Source organism: Cheilinus undulatus, linkage group 16 (assembly GCF_018320785.1).
Source record: "Cheilinus undulatus linkage group 16, ASM1832078v1, whole genome shotgun sequence".
In the NCBI taxonomy this organism is placed as follows: domain Eukaryota; kingdom Metazoa; phylum Chordata; class Actinopteri; order Labriformes; family Labridae; genus Cheilinus; species Cheilinus undulatus.
Genome location: NC_054880.1, coordinates 23,897,906 through 23,916,018, shown reverse-complemented (window position 1 = coordinate 23,916,018; position 18,113 = coordinate 23,897,906). Strand labels below are relative to the sequence as shown.

The following is an 18,113-nucleotide window of genomic DNA, read 5'->3' as shown; positions in this document are numbered from 1 at the left end:
CATGATATGCTCTCAGCAGATTTTTGGAGCATTCAGTATCTTTGAGCTTAGTCTAGAGAATTTTCTGGACATTATCTGTTGTTGTTTTGGGTTATTAACATGAACAAACATTTGCATAAAGAAAGAATTTTTGTCCACTTGTATTGATAAGGGTATTTAAATCTTGAGAAATAGTACTGAAAGGTACATTTAGAACAGACAAAAAAGTGTGATTAATTTTCGATTAATCTTGAGTTAACTATGAAAATTGTGAGATTAATCGTGATTTAAAAATTTTAATCTATTGACAGCCCAAAACAAAACCAAAACAAAGATTTGGTTTATAACTTTAATAATAATAATAATACATTTTATTTGAGAGCGCCTTTCCTAACACTCAAGGACACTTTACAAGTTAAAAAACACAATGAAATAACACAATAGTAAATAAAACCAACAAACAAATGAGCACAAATTTAAAATGAATCAGAGGGATTTACAGAGAGTATGCAATTTGAAAAAGATGAGTTTTGAGACGGGATTTAAAAAGGGGTAAAGAGTCCATGTTTCTGATGTCAGGAGGGAGTAAGATCCAGAGTTGGGGAGCAGAGCGACTGAAAGCTCTGCTCCCCATGGTGCTGAGACAGGCGGAGGGCACGGAGAGGTGGAGGGAGGAGGAAGACCTGAGGGAGTGAGAGGAGATGGCAATGTGGAGGAGATCAGAAAGATGGGGGGGGGGGGGGGGCAAGGTTGTGGATGGCTTTAAAAGTGTACAGTAGGATTTTGAATTGAATTCTGAATTTGACCGGGAGCCAATGGAGCTGCTGGAGGACGGGGGTGATGTGGTGAAAGGAGGGGGTTCTGGTGATGATGCGGGCAGCAGAGTTTTAGACCAGTTGAAGCTTGTGGAGGGATTTGTGAGGGGCACCGAAAAGGAGTGAATTACAGTAGTCTATGCAGGAGGTGACGAGGCTGTGGACCAGAATAGCAGTAGTGTGAGGGGTGAGAGAGGGGCGGAGACGATTGATATTACGTAAATGGAAATATGCAGACTGGGTTATGTTATTAATGTGAGAATAGAAAGAAAGTGAGCTGTCGAGGATGACACCCAGACTCTTAACCTGAGGGGAGGGGGACACTGTGGAGCTGTCTATGGTGAGGGAGAAACTGTCGGTTTTGGATAGAGTGGATTTGGTACCGACAAGGAGGAGTTCTGTTTTATCAATACTGAGTTTAAGAAAGTTAAAGGTGAACCAGGATTTGATTTCTGAGAAGCAGTGGGTGAGGGAGGAGGGCGTGAGAGTGGAGTTGGGTTTGCTGGAAAGGTAGAGCTTTACAGGGACTTTAAGTTATCTTCCTGTTGTAGACATGTCTAAAGAAACATCAAGGCATGGCTCTTAATAAGCTAACAATATTGATTGAAATTACCAGTATATCAGAGCCTCTGTGCTTATAAAAATCTGGCAATGCCACTGGAAAATATAAAGACACACTAGCATTGTAGAGTTATACGTAGGACTGAACTATCTGGGATCAACATTACAGTTGCAATTTAATATGTGACTATTTCTTAAGCTCTTCCGCTTAGGTATTTCCCAACGAACAAGCAATAAATCATTCTGTATTTAACTAAAAAAAACATTGGATGGACCAAACTAAGGCTGAACAATTAAAAAATCTATTTGTAATTATTTTGACTAATACTGAAAATTCAAATCAAATTATTGTATTGAAGGGAATGATCATTTTCATGTTCCTTTTTTGTTTAATAAAAAACAAACTAAAATCAGGAATGTTTTTTGTAAATTATTTAAAAAAAATGACACTAGACTGATTACATGATGTGTAAGGTGTAACATATATGCTGCAAAACGAGTTTTATACCGGTATTTTACTCACATTTCAGGTTAAAGAAATATTGCACCTTTTGCGATTTGAAGATTGTAGAAGGCTATATTGTGATTTAATCTAAATTGTTAATTAATTGCCCAGCTCTAATAGACAGATAAACTGATTTATTCATTTAACATTTATTTAAGTTCAGAAAATCCCTGAGGTTCTCCTCATTGAAATTGAGATTCAAAAATGCACAATTAAAACAAACAAACAAAGGATAACACTCAGTAAAAGCAATCACACGCTGTGCTGAAATGATTTGAGATCATCATCTTAAAACAAGATTGTCAATCTTTAGACTCTGTTGTAAATTATCCACATTTGCAGAGCACAAAAGCCAAAAGCAGATTTTCCAAAATCAGAGTAGGCCCTCTGGAATTAAAGAAAAAGTCAGTGGAGCAAGTTTGGTCAGATCCAGTTCAGTATAGACGTCATATAAGATGGTGTGCATCCAAGCAGTGATTTATAGGTTAAAAGATACAAGTGTTTATCACACATCTGTGCCAGGAAGACCAACCAACTTTGTTATACAGAATGCAGTGAGAGTGAGAGTTATAAGATCCCCCTGTTATTAATCTAAGAGCAGATCCTGAGTTCAGAGATTTAAGTGTAGAAGCACCAGCATGTCTATAAACAATATCATCAAAATTCAGCACTGACAGAAAAAAGCCTCAACTTTACTTTTCCTACAGTTGGAAGGAAAATTTGACTCATTTCTGCACAGAAAACAAAGTTTCTGCTGGATTGTGTCAGGGAATTTTTCAATATCGTCTTTAAAAGTAAACAATTCATCAAGCCAGTTTCCAAACAGATTAACCATACTGAGACCTTTCAATACTGCTACCAGTGAGTGTGAGAACTGAAGACCACTAAAGCAAGACTTTAGCTTTGGAGAAGATCAAAAATGTGTTTGTTTATGGCATTCACAGAGTTTTAGAAAAACATTTTCAGCATTTTTGACCTGTTAAAAACAAGTTGCTGAAAGCAAAACAAAATAATACTGTCCACATAAAGATGAAAATAAAAGTCTGTTAAGAAAAATAAACATTATTGATATAGACTGTAATAGAAGAGGGCCCAAGTGTGATCCTTGTGGGACACCCCTTATTGAAGAATAAAACTCAGAATTAATGATTCCAGCCTTTTTACATTGAAGATTATTAAAAAGGTAGTTATGGAACCAGTTACAAGTGTTTGAGTTAAACCAACATTGCCAAGAGAAAGGGAAGACCCTTATCAAAGTTGTCAGATGCTTTAGACAATTCAGTGAAAACAGCAGTGCAATGCCTCTTCTTATCCATGTAAGAAATAAAATTCATTCAATCAAGTTTTCTAGTATAACTGTGCAGCTTCAAGTAAGAATTTGGATGCAGAACTTTTAAGAAGAGTTTCCACATGGATGTCTAACTGAGTGACAGCCTCATGTCTCTCTGTCTTTCTCTCCCTCTCATCATTATTTAAACTGGCACCCAATAAAGAGAGCTTGAAGCCACACTATCATTGAAGTGATAATGAATTTTATATCAAATTAAACATTTTGATGAGTTTTATCTGGTACCGAGAGCATATTGTTGAAATCACAGGCAAGATGAACTGAATGATTCTGACAGGAGCTGCAATGAGACTGTGTGTGAGAGTGTGTTTGTTTGTGTATTATGTGTTAAACAACACGCCCTCTCTTGAGTTTATGTATTCAGATCAACAAGATTCCCCGAGGATTTCTGCTCTCTGACTCACTCTAATATACACACATAAACACTCACTCAACGTCGGGATGCAGACCAATATTAAATGATGTTTCAGGCGAGGATCACACTGCCAAAGTCTGCTCTGTAGCTCAAACGCCCTTGCTCACTCTTCTCCAATGTTCTGCTTTATGGCTTCAGAGCAGATCTGAGGCAGTCCATGAGCTCTGGGAAGGTTGCAGGGAGAAATGTTTTCTCAGTCTGAATTTTAACGCTGTTCAGCTTCAAATGTTTTGACTCGGTTGTCCATTCTAGCATGGAAGAATCTCATAACTGTTGCCTTCAGTTTGATCTCAGCCTCACACTCAAGGTCCATAACTCAGCTGCTTTCTCAGCACGATGGCCTCTTGCGGTTAGTGAGTCGTCCTCCCTGTGGAGGGCTCTGATTCAATCATCCATACAGCAGTACCTGCTGGAGCATACCAAGGACATTTAACCCCTACCTTTTCTAGATTATCTGCCTGACCCTGCATCCGAAACAAAGAGCGTGAAGAGACTTTTGGGGCAGGTAAATAAAAAACAAAACAGAATCGAATTATTGGATGAGTTCACAATAACAAACAAGTCAAGGTTTCTTCAGACTTGCATTCAGCTCAACCTGAGTGTCCTCTCAAGAACAAATACAATTTTTTGTGGCAAATGATATGCTGCTGAATTAAATATTGTTGTGGGTGTTTAATTACCTGCTATTTAGTGGATAAAACTCTAATAATAATAATAATAATAACAATAATGTTTATTTATATAGCACCTTTCAAGAACAGCAAGGTCACAAAGTGCTTTACAAAGAGATAAAAGAAACACAGGCAATTAATGCAAAGGTACAATAAGAGAATACACAGTACACAAAACAGATTAAGTAAAGGCCAGACCAAACAAGTAGGTCTTGAGTTGCTTTTTAAAGGAATCGACTGTTTCTACTGATCTTAAACCCAATGGAAGAGTGCTCCAACGAGTTGGAGCAATGACCTTAAATGCACAGTCACCTTCAGTTTTTAGTCTGGAGTGTGGAACAACCAGCAGACCCTGATCAGAGGACAGGAGAGTCCTACTAGGACTGTAAGGTTCAAGAGCTCCGTAATGTAGGCTGGTGCCTGACCATGCAGGGCTTCAAAAGTGAACATAAGAATCTTAAAATGGATTCTGAAATGTATGGGAAGCCAGTGGAGAGAATACAGAATTGGTGTGATGTGTGACCTTTTTGAAGACTTGGTGTCTGGCTGCAGCGTTTTGAACTAGATGTAGACGATTTGTAGATGTTTTACTGAGACAGGTGAAAGTGAGTTACAGCAGTCTAAACAGGAGGAAATTAATGTGTGAATCACCACCTCCATCTGAGCTGTAGAAACAATGTGTCTGAGTTGTGCGATATTTCTGAGTTGGAAAAAACAAGAACGGACCAGATTATTGACATGTTGATCTAGAGACAAGGGGCCTCATGTACAAAGACTTGCGTGGATTTCCTACTGAAACATGGCGTACACTCAAATCCAGAAAACGTTGTACACATAAAAATATCCAGATGTATGAATCTGAGCGCACGCATGAATTCAAGCACATTTTCTTTGTACATCCCAATCAACGTGGAATTGAGCGCACATGTTGGAGTAGAAAGCGAATTGGAGACGCTTCTCACTGAAGTGGTTGTGCACAAAAATGTCCTCTTTGGCAACGCAAGAGGAGTGAGCGGGGGAGTGTGTGTGAGGCCGTCAATGCTGTGGGATCAGAAAAGCGCACACATGCTGAATTGAAGAAGAAGTGGTCTAACATCAAGGTGGATGTGAAGCGGAGAACAGCAGCCCACCACCGAAGTGTAGCCAAAACAGGTGGGGGGACAGGAGAAGAGGGGCTCACCCCATTTGAACAGAGAGTCGCCGCAAAGCAGACAAAGTAAACTGGATTTACAGTTTCTATTTGTTAATTTTATACACTATTTACATGGATCCCACACTATTGTTGCAAATTAATGCAGAAGTGCGCAGGGGAAAAGGTGAGGCTGATTAAGACATTTCACACCTTACGCACGGTTTTCAAACTTTACGCACGGGGTTATTAACATGAGTATTTTGAACACAGAGACATGGGCTTGTTGGAAAGATCTGAAGCTGTACTTTAACCAGAGAAAAACAGCAAGTCACTAACTCTAACCACTGACTAATAATGATGCTGTGAAGGCAGGATAGTGTTTAGGGGCGCACATGCTCAATGCGCGTCACAGGGATTAATATTAGGACAATTAAACGAATAAATTTACCCTTTAAGAAGCCCCCCATCGTGCACAGTGCCACCTTGTAGTCTGTTCCTAACCATGCGATTACTCAGAAGGTATAAATAGTGCATTGAACCAGGCCACCTCGCCACAATGTTGGTTAATTGCATTTGTGCATCACATATGATCTGTACATTTATCGAATGAAAATTTTTCCTGTTGACATATACTTATTCATCAAGTGATGGCACTTTTATAGCAATGTGTGTGCAGTTGATAGCTCCGATTACATTAGGAAAACCGGCTCTCGCTGCAAATTGTGCTTTAATGTTGACCTGTTCAGCTACATTGTATGGGAATTTGATACACCTGGCGGACATGCAGATAATTCTGTCCCACACGACTGGCATGGCTGGGCTCAGGGTCAACTGGCACAGTCCCGATCGGTCGGCCAGGTCCCTCTGGAATGCCCCAGTTGCTAAGAACCCCAGTGTGGTCAGCACCTGTATGGATACAGGCAGCGCATGGCACATGTTGCGCCCCAAAGCCAGCCGCAGCTCTGCGCACAGTTCCAGGAGAATTGCCCCCAGGAACCTAAAGTGGCTGATGAGCCAGTTGTCATCATGCGCCAGTAAATCCTCTCTGTCTCTAAACACACGCTCTATTCGTATTGCATCATTTACAATGTCTTCTAATACTGCTAAAGCCATTGTTGTTAACAGTATTTATTTTCACCACTTAGCATATGCTTTTATATCCACTCGTGTAATTGCAGACACATGTGTGTTAATTGTTCATCAGGGTTAATTGTTCATGTGTCTCTGATGTGCACATCACATTTATTTATTATAACAGTTTCCCAGCATCACCTCTAAGTGTCCCCAAAGGATCCTCAGCTGTAGAAATGTGCGTACACCAGCCATGAAGTTGGCGTGAGGCACCGCACATTTCCACGGTCATTTTACTTTTGATACATCTGAACTTTGCCGTGAAAAAGAACGTACGCCACGTTTTTGTGAGTATGCACCCTTTGTACATGAGGCTCCAGGAGTGGCTAAATGAAACACCGATATTACGCAGAACAGGATTTACACAAGTGGACAGAGTACCAAGTTTCTTCAGAATACCAGGCACTAAGCCATCTGGGGCCGAGACAAGGACCTCTGTTTTGTCAGCGTTTAGCTGTAGAGAATTATCTGACATTCAGTCTTTAATGGCACTATAACAACAAAGTAGCACTGACACTTTAGTGTAATTTTGATGTGTAAAAGATATATGAAGCTGGATGTCATCTGCATAACAGTGAAAAGATATGTCTTTAAAACTGTTGATTATGTGGCTGAGTGGGAGCAAAGAATATACTGGGTCAAGGACCGAACCTTGGGGAACTCCACAAACCAGGGAGGAATTAGAAGAGGTGTGGCTGTTAACAGTGACAGAGAATATTCTCTCTGACAGGTAAGAGGAGAACCAGTCAATGGCTGAGCCAGAAATGCCCACCCACTGCCTTAGCCTATTAACTAAAATACCATGATCCATAGTGTCAAAGGCTGCACTGAGATCCAATAAAACCAACACAGAACATTTACCTTCATCACTGCTAAACAAGAGGTCATTGAAAACTCTAAGAAGTGCTGATTCTGTTGAATGGGACTGACGAAAACCAGATTGAAACTTATATTATGTCACATAGGTGGTCTTATTTTGGTCTTAAACACCCAACTTCTTCAGTATGTTTTTTTTCATCAAATAAACTGTGAAAGTTCACATATTATTTAAGGAACATCTCCCTAAAAGGAAATTTCCCATCAAGGGAACTTTGACAAGAATGATGTGTACCCAACAAGACAGGAGGACTCAAATGAAAATGTGAAATAATTATTTTGACACAAAGGGCCAGAAGGATGACTGCTATTTCTTCATTGATAACAAAAATACAAAAAAATCCTGTCAGGCTATCATTTTCTTGTTAACTACAGGTACCTTTGTCAAAATATGACAGTTGTTGGTCAAGCAATTATAAGTTTGTATTAATAGTGAAATTACTTCAGAATTTATTATGATTTTTAAGTGCATGTGTTCAAAATGAGCCTTAGATCCTAAGTTTGAATCAGATTAGAGATCAGAAGCTCCACAAGGATGGCTGAACATGTGGTTTAACAGGCTGTCTACATGAGCTGATAGACTGACCAATGGACACAGAGAATAATTGATGACATCATTAGGCTGGCATGCAGCATTCCACTGGCCCTCACTCTGGTTAGAGCTCTAATGGGTACAAACACACTTTCACACACACACACACACATCCACAAAGAGAGACAGTAGCTTTGTGCCGTGTTTTTACAGTGGCTGTGCACTTGAATTTCTTTGCTTTTTTCCTTCTTGTCTAACTGTTTTATTTTCCTGTTTGAAGACAACATATGTGGCTGTGTGGATTCACTTGACATGTAGCACCCTTCCTTGAGTCAGTGTATTAGGCAGATCAAGTGAACTCCCTGGAGTTTACACACATACACACACATACAGGGAGTTGGCTCTGTGGCCTTGCCATCTGTCCATTAATCAAGGTGCCACATGGTCTCTCTCTCTCTCTCTTTCTAGCTATCTCTCGCTCTCTCTCATAAATTATCATAAAAGTGGACAGAAGGACATTGCAATTTTATTGCTGTTTTTGTAGTTTATTTTAATTTAGCTTTAAAATGGTTTAATTGTTGCTAATAAAGAGATAAACACTCCATCCCTGCCTCTCTCGCTGTCTTTTTGTGATTTTCATCCATCTTTCTTTCTTTATTGGTTCAGTGTAATGACATAAAGGGCAAATTTCAAAATATGTCCTCTTTATTTCGTGTAATGTTTCAAAACCACACATTTGGCTGTTATAATGGTTGTGACAGAGCTGACCCTTTAATAATGGAGCTGGCTTGATGCTTTCTGACGGACTGAACCTGTTGCTCAATATTATTTATGAAATCCCACTTTTGCTACTGGCTGGGCTCAATGGAAAGGTCAAATCTTTTCTGCTAGCCTAGCCTTCCTCCTATTCCCTTTTTTTCTCCAATGGGATGAAACAAAGTAGGCTAAATAAGGGGACCACACTTTGAAGAGCATTGCGCTTTCACACTGAAATGTAATAAAAATCATGACTGCTGTGCTCTCTTCCTTACCTCTGGCGCTTATTCCAAAAATTCTAGTTATTTTCATGTGCCAGCACAGCCAGCGGAGGTGCAAACAGAGACACAGCAGCTCCTGTGTCTGTCTGGTAAATTTTTTGCTGAAAATCAACACGTCAGTTCCAAGGCGGATGCAGTGTTGCAGACCAGGTGCTGTTTATGCAGAGGCAACACAATATTTTTGGTTGGCCTGCAATTTTGGAAGGAAATAGCCCTGGCATTTCCACCAGCTCAGTCCTCCTCTTCAAACACTGTGGGTAACTTAATTATTTTTTCTATCAAAACAGGTACTCAACCTTTCCTACTTTCCACACACCAGTGAGCCACATAGGTATCATGTTTATACAGTAAAAATTGCTCAGAGTATTCCCTTAAGTAGACAGAAAATGTTCCACTGATGGTAATACTAGAAACAGGTTAAATAGACTTTCTTTTTTTTTTAAATGAAGAGGTACTTAACAAATATCAGTCTGTTTTATAAGCCCATGTTGATACTGTTACATTCTACCAACATCATATGCTGACTTCACTATGCTTACAATGGGCCCTCTCAAATAAAATTAGCACATATTAGTTAGGTGGTATGATACAGCTAGAGTCAAACTTTCTACTTTTTTAGCATGTGTCTATACAAAGGAACTATTCTGGATGCTGAATGGTCAAAGAAGGCAGCAGTCAAAAAAGGTAAAAAAAAAACAAAAAAAAAAACAAAACATAAAGCATGTCAAATTAAGGACCAGAGACCAACTCTAGACGATGGAGAAGTTGATTCTTTTTACAGTCCATTAGCTGTGAACTAGCCTGCCTCTCTTTCCTTCCTGCCTCTAAGGCATTCATATTTTCAGAATTTCAATATTGGGTTTTTGTCCCTAAGGGGAAATGGATTTTTGTGAATAGGTTTAAAAATAGAGTGAAGTCTCCCTTCTCAATGCTTTTCCAGCTAAGCCACCAACACCAAAGCACCCTATTTCAAGCATTAAATGTGTTTATAAAAAGTCTGTGGATGCATAGTATTGTGTTTACTTCTTTTGTTTTCTCTTTTCAGTGATCCTGGCATATAGTTCAAATAAAGCCTCAGTATTGTTTCTGAAATTATTCCAGTGTAACATGAATCTTGTCCTTCAAGCAACCTCGCTGTGTTTATCCTGGGATTTATGGGATTTTGAAGATGGATGTCTTTCTGTTTCACCAAAGTAGGGCAGAGATATGCTGCATAACAATGCCACAGTTGTAAACAGTTTCATTGTTTTCCTCTATTCCAAAGATACTTATCTAAAAATAAGACATTTGGATAGTTTAATAGTACTCATAGTTATGGGCAGGTTTGTCAGAGATCATGCCATGAAATATGAAGAATTAATATCACAAATAATGTTCCTGCTGTTTACCTTTTAACACAGGGCTGCACAAATTGAGATAATGTAGCTTGTATTGGGGTACCATGTTGGAGAAACAGTGCCCTCCATTGTGAGATGTTTTAAATAACAAAGATCAACCAGCACAGAATCACTTGTTACTTAGCAACACCCACAGAGAAGGACGGTGCACTTTGTCATGGCTTTGTCAAAAAAAAAAAGTTCCTCCCTGAGCAGTGGTTCGTGCTGGGAATACGAGTCTCTCTGTTTTAAATTCAACAGAGCTTTAAAAATGCACTCACCTGCTACTCAGAGGCTACAGTAGCTCTGTTAGAGGGTCTCTTCCTGCCCACATACTTTCCCTTCAAAGAGCCATGCTGACTGTCGACTGATGGCTCTGTTTCCCAGTGATAGAGGTCATTCTTTTAACGGCTACCTGCCTCAGGGGACGACATCACTGACTTTTTATGTCAATGCAAGTCTCCCTTTGGGGAGCTTAGCCCATCATCACATGCAAGTAAATGCAGGACTTGATTGGCTTAATGTTAGTGGCTTTATTAAACCTCTCATTACAGCTATTTAGTGATGATGAATCCCTAACAGGCATTAGCAATCTGAGAGAGCCAATCAAAGGGTATCAGCACTATAATATCTCTGATAATTGAGTTGGATAATAAGGTTGACTGGCAGGGACCGATCAGAGCCCGGGAGAAGGGTCGTATCCAAACTGTACAGGCCGAGCTTATTTCCTGTCTGCAATGAAGATCTGTGCTGTCATGGTGAGAATAAAGACTAATGAAGGTCAGTGCCCTTGTGTGTCTGGTTCAAGAGAGACGTAGGGTATCAGCCAAGCCTTGTGTCTAGACTGTGTCCTTTATCCACAGGGTAAGAGTGCAGGATCCAAGGCTGCTGAGCATCTGCCTACCCAGGTGTCCTGAGCCACATATTATTATCTCAGTGGATTTCCAGGGTGTTTCACCATAGCTTGCACTAACTCCAGAGATCATGAGATAATATTTTTATATACTTTTTCTGATTTAGGTATTGGCCTGTAGCAAGTGCCACTCTATTGCAAAAATGACACAAAATTTTGTAATTATGTGTGGAAAAACACTGAGATTTTACATTAAGCTATAGCTTCAACTGAGATTAAAAACCATCTAACTTGATGACAGTCTCACAATACGGATGTTCCCTGGCATTTATTTCCCCATTTGGTTAAATGCCAAGTTAAATTGCGTTTAACCAGCTAGTCTAAAGAGAAGAAAGTACTTACAAAAAGTCAAATTCATCACAGGGTCCCTGTGTTTGCAGGTGTTGTGAGCCTGATATACTCTGTTTAACGTGGCTAAAATTAGCAGTCTTCCGTCCTCTTTGCAGACTAATATCATGCTTTGATAAATGGCCTCTTTTAGCTTCGGTTGAGTAGTTCTATGAGTTCAACCCTTGAGAGCCTACATACTAGCAATGCGTGTGGTTAAAATAGACAATGAATTGAAATGATAAATAAGTTTATCAAATTTGCCTCCGCAAGTTTTACGAGTCGGTTAAAAAAATTACCTATAATTTTTATAAACAAAGGCTTAAAATCCTATATCCTAAAATCTATAATGCTCTCATAAACTGTAATGAACCTCCTGCCACTAGAAGCCACTGTAGCTTCAATTAATGTCTGCTAGTTTTACACAAGTTCAACACCTGACAGCCTACATACCACTCTATTTCTATTTACTAATTAAAACACTGTATGACTGCACTGTTCATACTGAAGCTACAGCGGCTTCATGTGGCGGGAGGTTCAGTACAGTTTAAAAGAGCATCAGAGCGGGATCTCAAGCCTGTGTCTATAAAAATAATGGGTCATTTTTTTTATTGCCTTTAACTAAACCTTTATTGGATTCCAATACTATACTGATTATCACAAAAGGAACAATACCAATAGCTCCAAGTGGAAAAGAAAAAAAAAAAAAGAGAAAGTTACGTGACAGCAAAAATGTATCAAAATAGTCCAAGTCTGGTAAGACTTTCTTTTCCTCTACAGGATCTTCCTGCAGTGAGATTAAAATGCCAAAGTTAAAATTCATCTATAAGTTATGTTCAGGAAACTTTAAATCTGTTTTCAAAACTGTTACATTTCTTGGCTACTTTTTAAGTGGTGTTCATATGCTAATGCCTCATGATGGATAGAGTGAATTTTACTTTCACAGAGGCTGTAATTTAAGCAGAGAGAGTAGGTGTGACATTTTTCTGCTTTCACCCTCCCTCCCCCCTGTCTTTCTTCTCTTTCCCTGATTTCACTTACTCTTACTTCAGGTTCTATATCTCCAGTGGTAATTAGTCAGATCTTAAAATACCTCTCTATGCTTCTCTCACTCCCTTTTACACACACTCTCTGACACGCACACACATCCGGCGAATATTGGTTTTTATGTTAAAGTATGTGTCTCTGGCCTCAGTCTGAAGTCTAGTGAAGGGAGACATGACAAACGACTTTGGCATTTAACACGACAGACGGCCTCTCTCTCTCAGTTTCCCTCCCTCTGTGTGTGCAGGGTTGTGCATATGTATGTGTGAGTTGCAAGTCTGAGACAGAAAACTGTGCCAGCTGTGAAACCGGAACAAGTCAGGGAGGCTGAAGAATGAATGTCTGAAGCGTGTTAATTATCAGAGCACTTAGAGAAATTATGAAAAACGCGCAACTGTCCCCATGTAAATACAGCAATAAAATATGCATGGAGCTTTCACTGCACTGAACGTATGAGCAGATTCTTAATCATGTTAAGAATAGGTTTTTTTTAACAGGTAGATTAAATAATAATGCAGAGGCTAGGTGGTTGTTACAGTAGTCTTTATATGGAGCTTATTGTGTTGGTGATGGAGTAATTTAAGAGCCTTGGAAAATCACTGTCAAACCTCTTCCCTCCTGAAAGCATAAAATGGCAGCATGTTAGCTAGCTGCTGCACTACAAACATTGGATTATGAAGTGCTTTGTTTTATGATTTTATAGCCAGGAGTTTTTTCCTCACATTGAACTCAGCCTTTATCAGGCCAAACACAGGCAGACACACAGGTAACATTTCACAGCAGTGGATATGTGGTCTTCTTACCTTTACATCTGCGATTAAAGCGTGGGTGAACATCTGGATTTGCGTTTGATATTATGGGGTCAGTCATTTGCGGAGCTTTTTCTTACCTTTACAGACTGGCCTGTGGTCACTCCAGGCTGCAAAGACTTCAGCCACTCTCTGGCAGCTGATGGTTTTGCTGCCCTGAAGAACATAGTCCTCTCCGCAGCTGAACTGCACCACACTGCCAATACTACACAAAAAACACAAACACAGAGAAATATTCACACTCCAAGGTTAGGCAGGAAGTGAAATATACAGAAAAAGGAGAATTAAAGGTTTGTATGTGCAGGCACGTATGTCCGTGCATGTTTGTGAATACAAAACTGTACCTGAAATCATTGCCGTGGCGTTTTCCATTCTCTGGCTCTCCGGGGTCAGGGCAGGAGTTAGATGCCTGTCTCACACCGCCTTCATTTACTACACAGAGAGGCAGAGAAATGAAGAGGTGCAGGCAGACAGGTTAGAGTGAGGCATACACAAGGCTTAGAGTAGAGGTAGACTTGGTCTAAGAGGCAAAATGTCCCTTTGAAAACAGCAAGTCATCTAAATTTATGTTTCAAGTGTTGGGAATAACCAACCACTACTACAAATGAGGATATGTGCAATTTTGGTGCAGCCATTGTACAAAATTGCTGCCAAATCAACGTCGCAGGGCAGCTTCAATGCACCCTGGCATAAATCTAAAACTGTCTGAGTCAGTCATTCTATTGATAGCATTAAGCACAAGACTTGTAAAGGTAATTTCCAGTCCTCCACTTTTAGATTGGATTTTGGAAGTCTGCCTGCCTCGTCACTTATTCACAACAGGCAGCAGGAAACAGGTGGAAGGTGGAAACAAGTTAGACAGATGGGGAAATAAAGAGAAGGAGGGCAGAGACATCAGGCTGGCAGACCGGGAGGACATCATGTGACAGATACAATCGTAATTTTCACATAAACACAAGAGCTCATCTTGACAGTAGCATACAAAACACAACAGAGACAAGAGCATAAACTGCACAAACACTTTGAGACGGTAACATCATCACGAGTGTGCGTCTGACATGATGCCTCCCGATGTTGTCTCTTTCTGTTGCTAATTTCTATCAGAGTTAATAGTAAATGTATGTGGTTCTACTTCCGCTCCATTTGTTTACTATTTTTTTGCTTTTCTTGCATGCTTGTTTGCCTTCCTAATCTTTCCTGTCACTCTGTCTCAGCTGCTTCCTTCTCCATATGAATAACCCTGCAGCTACATTTCATTGGCTTTCCTTTGCAGACACATTATAGAGTTTTAGCTTTCCATAAACATAATTTTCCTTTCTCTTAAAAATAAAAACAGCTGCTGAAGATGCAGGGGGAAAGTTTATGATTTGTGAAAGAACTTAAAAGCCATTCCTTCCATATATGTGACCAAAGCTGATAAAAACTCCTGCAAGTCATCAGAGGTCATTTTTGACTTTTTAATCTGAGCACATTTTACAAATATATGCTCATTTGAATGTTAACTTCTAGTTTCTGTTTTTTCTGTGAAAACCAGGCTCAAAGTTTCAGGACTTTTCCTACCTTCAGGCAGGCCAGGTAATGGGTGTGAACAATAGGGCCACATTTACATAAAGTCCACTGAAACCAAACTTCTAAATCGGACTGGTAACGCTCATCAAAATATTCCCATAGGAAACCTGCCTTCTTCAAACTTTCACTGTCGAGTGATCCTGAAGTTGTCCCAAGTCTGTTGATAATTCTTGCCAATTCTTCATCGTCTCTTCTTCTTTTCTTTGCTGCAGGGTGTATCTTGAGGCTTGTTAATAAAAGGTGATAACTAGAAACAGCTGTATTTACATGCCAGGGGAGGGGTGGCGTTTGAGCCATGCGGTTTTTGTTATTGTCCATCTCAATGGGCGAAACTGGGAACAATGCCAGGCTGAGCGGCCAATAATCACCCAACAGTTTCGCTGTCCCCTCCCCTCAATCTCCCTGTAACAACTCCGAAAACAGGGCATTTTAAAACACAAAATTAACGCTTTTAAATGTCACATTAGTGATACTTTTTTCATCGAATAAGTAGTTTAAATATCGGAATTGCATAAAATGAGAAAAAATGAAAAATAATCATTTTGAAGAAAACAACTTTGTATCCATTTTTCTCAACCACTGGAATGCCGACTTGTAGAAACTTTATCTGGTTTCGGTCACATATATTTCCTTTATGGATGACTTTGTACATAAAAGGTCATGCTCCCTTTGGGACTTTAACTTTCTAACACTGAAGAGGACAAGTCACGTGCCAGCAGATGTCTCTTTCAAGCCTGCATACAATAATAAGAGGTAACAGAGTATCTTAAAAGCCAGAGTCCATAAATGGCTCATTAAGACCCTGTTTTCTTCATGCTCTATGTTTTCCTCTATGCGACTAAACTGAGAGTGACTTGAATGTTCTTCAACTCATCTCTGATTCATACCAATGGATGTAAAATAGGTGGAAAATTAGGCCAATCCAATGATTTTTGTTTGTTTTCAGTTGTTCATCTTTTACCAATGTGTGATATGAGTAGAGTATTACCTGAGGGAAAGAATGTCTTGTTATGTTTATGTACTGCAGCTATAACAACAACAACAACAACATGCCCTGTGGTGTATTTTTATATTCAAATTCATGGTCTGATGTTCAGATTAGAGTGAAACACAACTTATCATGAATGAACTTTGGAGTAGAAAGAAACTCAGCTTATTTCTAAAGCTGCAGACTGTTGTTACATTTATTGACCACCTTTAGTAAATATTTATGTTCAATATATTTTATTCTAAAGCAACATAATTCTGTATATTTTATGTGATTAAAGGGTACATTATTTTTATTCTTTTGCTGACAGTTCTACATTGTCTCAGTTACACACCACAAGTTTGAACAGATCTTTGTCACCTTTTACTTTACTAAACTTTAGCATTGCAGTGCTAACAGACATAACTGATTGAACTGTGGCTGCTTTGAGAGAGACAAAGTCAAAGTCTGTTTCTTTTGATGATTTAAGGCTAAAGATAAGTGAAATATGGATTAAAACTCACCTTCAGCAGGTAAGATGTTTTTTTTTCTGCTACATCTGGCTCAAGTGAAAAACAGACAAGCACTCCAGCAATTAGCTTTCCCTCTAACCCTAAGGTGAACCATGGCAGGAGTGCAGCTGCCTGGCTTGCTGAGATGGGTGTTGTGGATAAAATGTACTGTTTTCTGGCACAAATCTCCCTGTTGTGATATTTTTAAGGGGGGGGGGGGGCGAATACACACACCGATCGCAGTGTTTTCACATGTTTAGAGCAACCTTATCCCAACATATCTAGTGTGCTTAGACTGAAATTTCAGATTTCACTTTACAAGGACTTTAAAACAATCATTTAGAAAGTGCAAAACTACTTTGCACTTACAGTGCAGGAAATTTAAATCCCAGTAACAATTTAAAAACACAAGCACTAATCCATGGTATTGCGTTGTTGATCATTTAAGGTAGAAAGAAAGGCTTCAAGTGAAATGATCTAAAAGTTTTAAATCATTCTAGAAAGTATTGCATGCAGAGGTACAAATCTTAAGCAAGGGGCTGTAGTTCAAAGATATTTTTGTCTTGGGCTGCTCTGGTAGTAGTTGCCAAATAAATGGTGTTAAAAACTGAGAACAGTGAAATTTGAACTGTTTTTAACAACAATGCAGACACTAGAGAATTCCAACAAGGCAACACTGCCCGTTTCTAATTCCTCACAATCACCCAGCCTGTTCAGACTATCAGACTAACATGCATGTACATGTTCAGTCCCTATCAACAAACCCAGCAGGTGGTTGGTGTGTGTGTTTGAGTAGATAGTTTGTTGCTTTGTTGGAGCGGCTAATTTGACCATCTGGACTATTAACACCATAACAGAGGGACTGGTAACAGTATCAGTATTGTGTGAACATACTCTTACACACACACACATAAACCGCCAAAAAAGAAACACACTTAGACAAACGTACAGACAAACAGACAGACACACATACAGAATATTATTCCTATATCCAAAATGTGAAGTTTTGCGCTTCATTGAAGAGGTAAAACAGTCAGAGCAGAACAAATTAAAATCTGAGCCAATCAGAGCCAGACTAATTAACAAACACATTCACATCTGTACATTCAAGCTTCAACCATGACTCCACAAACTGTCTGAGGAAAATGTGATGAGCTGTGCAGTGTTCACTGAGTTAATTCAGTATTTAAGAGAGTCACACTTGAAAGATACACAAGATACACAAGACAAAAAGGAAAAGATGCAAATAAAAAAGACAAAAGTGAAGCTTTAGCAAGCATGCAAATTAAACAACAACATGGACAAGCAAAATGTGTGTGAATTATTCTGTATGTATTAGTGTATGCCCTTGTTTTAATGCAAATGTATGTGTTAACATGAGTTCTTTAGTGCAAATATATTCACATACATGTTAAGTATTTATGCATCTAGGAACATCTAGATTCGTCTTTTAAGTGTTTTGTTTTAGTGTTATTAAAAAAGGTGAAGCACATTAAAGCGCATGAATGTTCTTCCTAGTGCAAGCATAATGAGCAGAAAGAGAGTCATAGGAATATAATAAAGAGGCAAAGAAATGAGACAGAGCTAGTTTTAG

The 18,113-nt window shown here is 39.2% G+C and overlaps 1 protein-coding gene across 1 annotated transcript in view; it reads right to left on the bottom strand.

Annotated features, from left to right (window-relative positions):
- Window positions 1–18,113, bottom strand: part of csmd3b (CUB and Sushi multiple domains 3b) — a 367,690-nt gene that overhangs the window by 149,390 nt on the left and 200,187 nt on the right. Inside the window, exons 8-9 of the mRNA XM_041808608.1 lie at window positions 13,816–13,903; window positions 13,552–13,676 (exon numbers count right to left, since the gene is read on the bottom strand). Of these exons, the coding sequence (XP_041664542.1) occupies window positions 13,552–13,676; window positions 13,816–13,903 (213 nt within the window). The remainder of the gene's footprint in view (window positions 1–13,551; window positions 13,677–13,815; window positions 13,904–18,113) is intronic.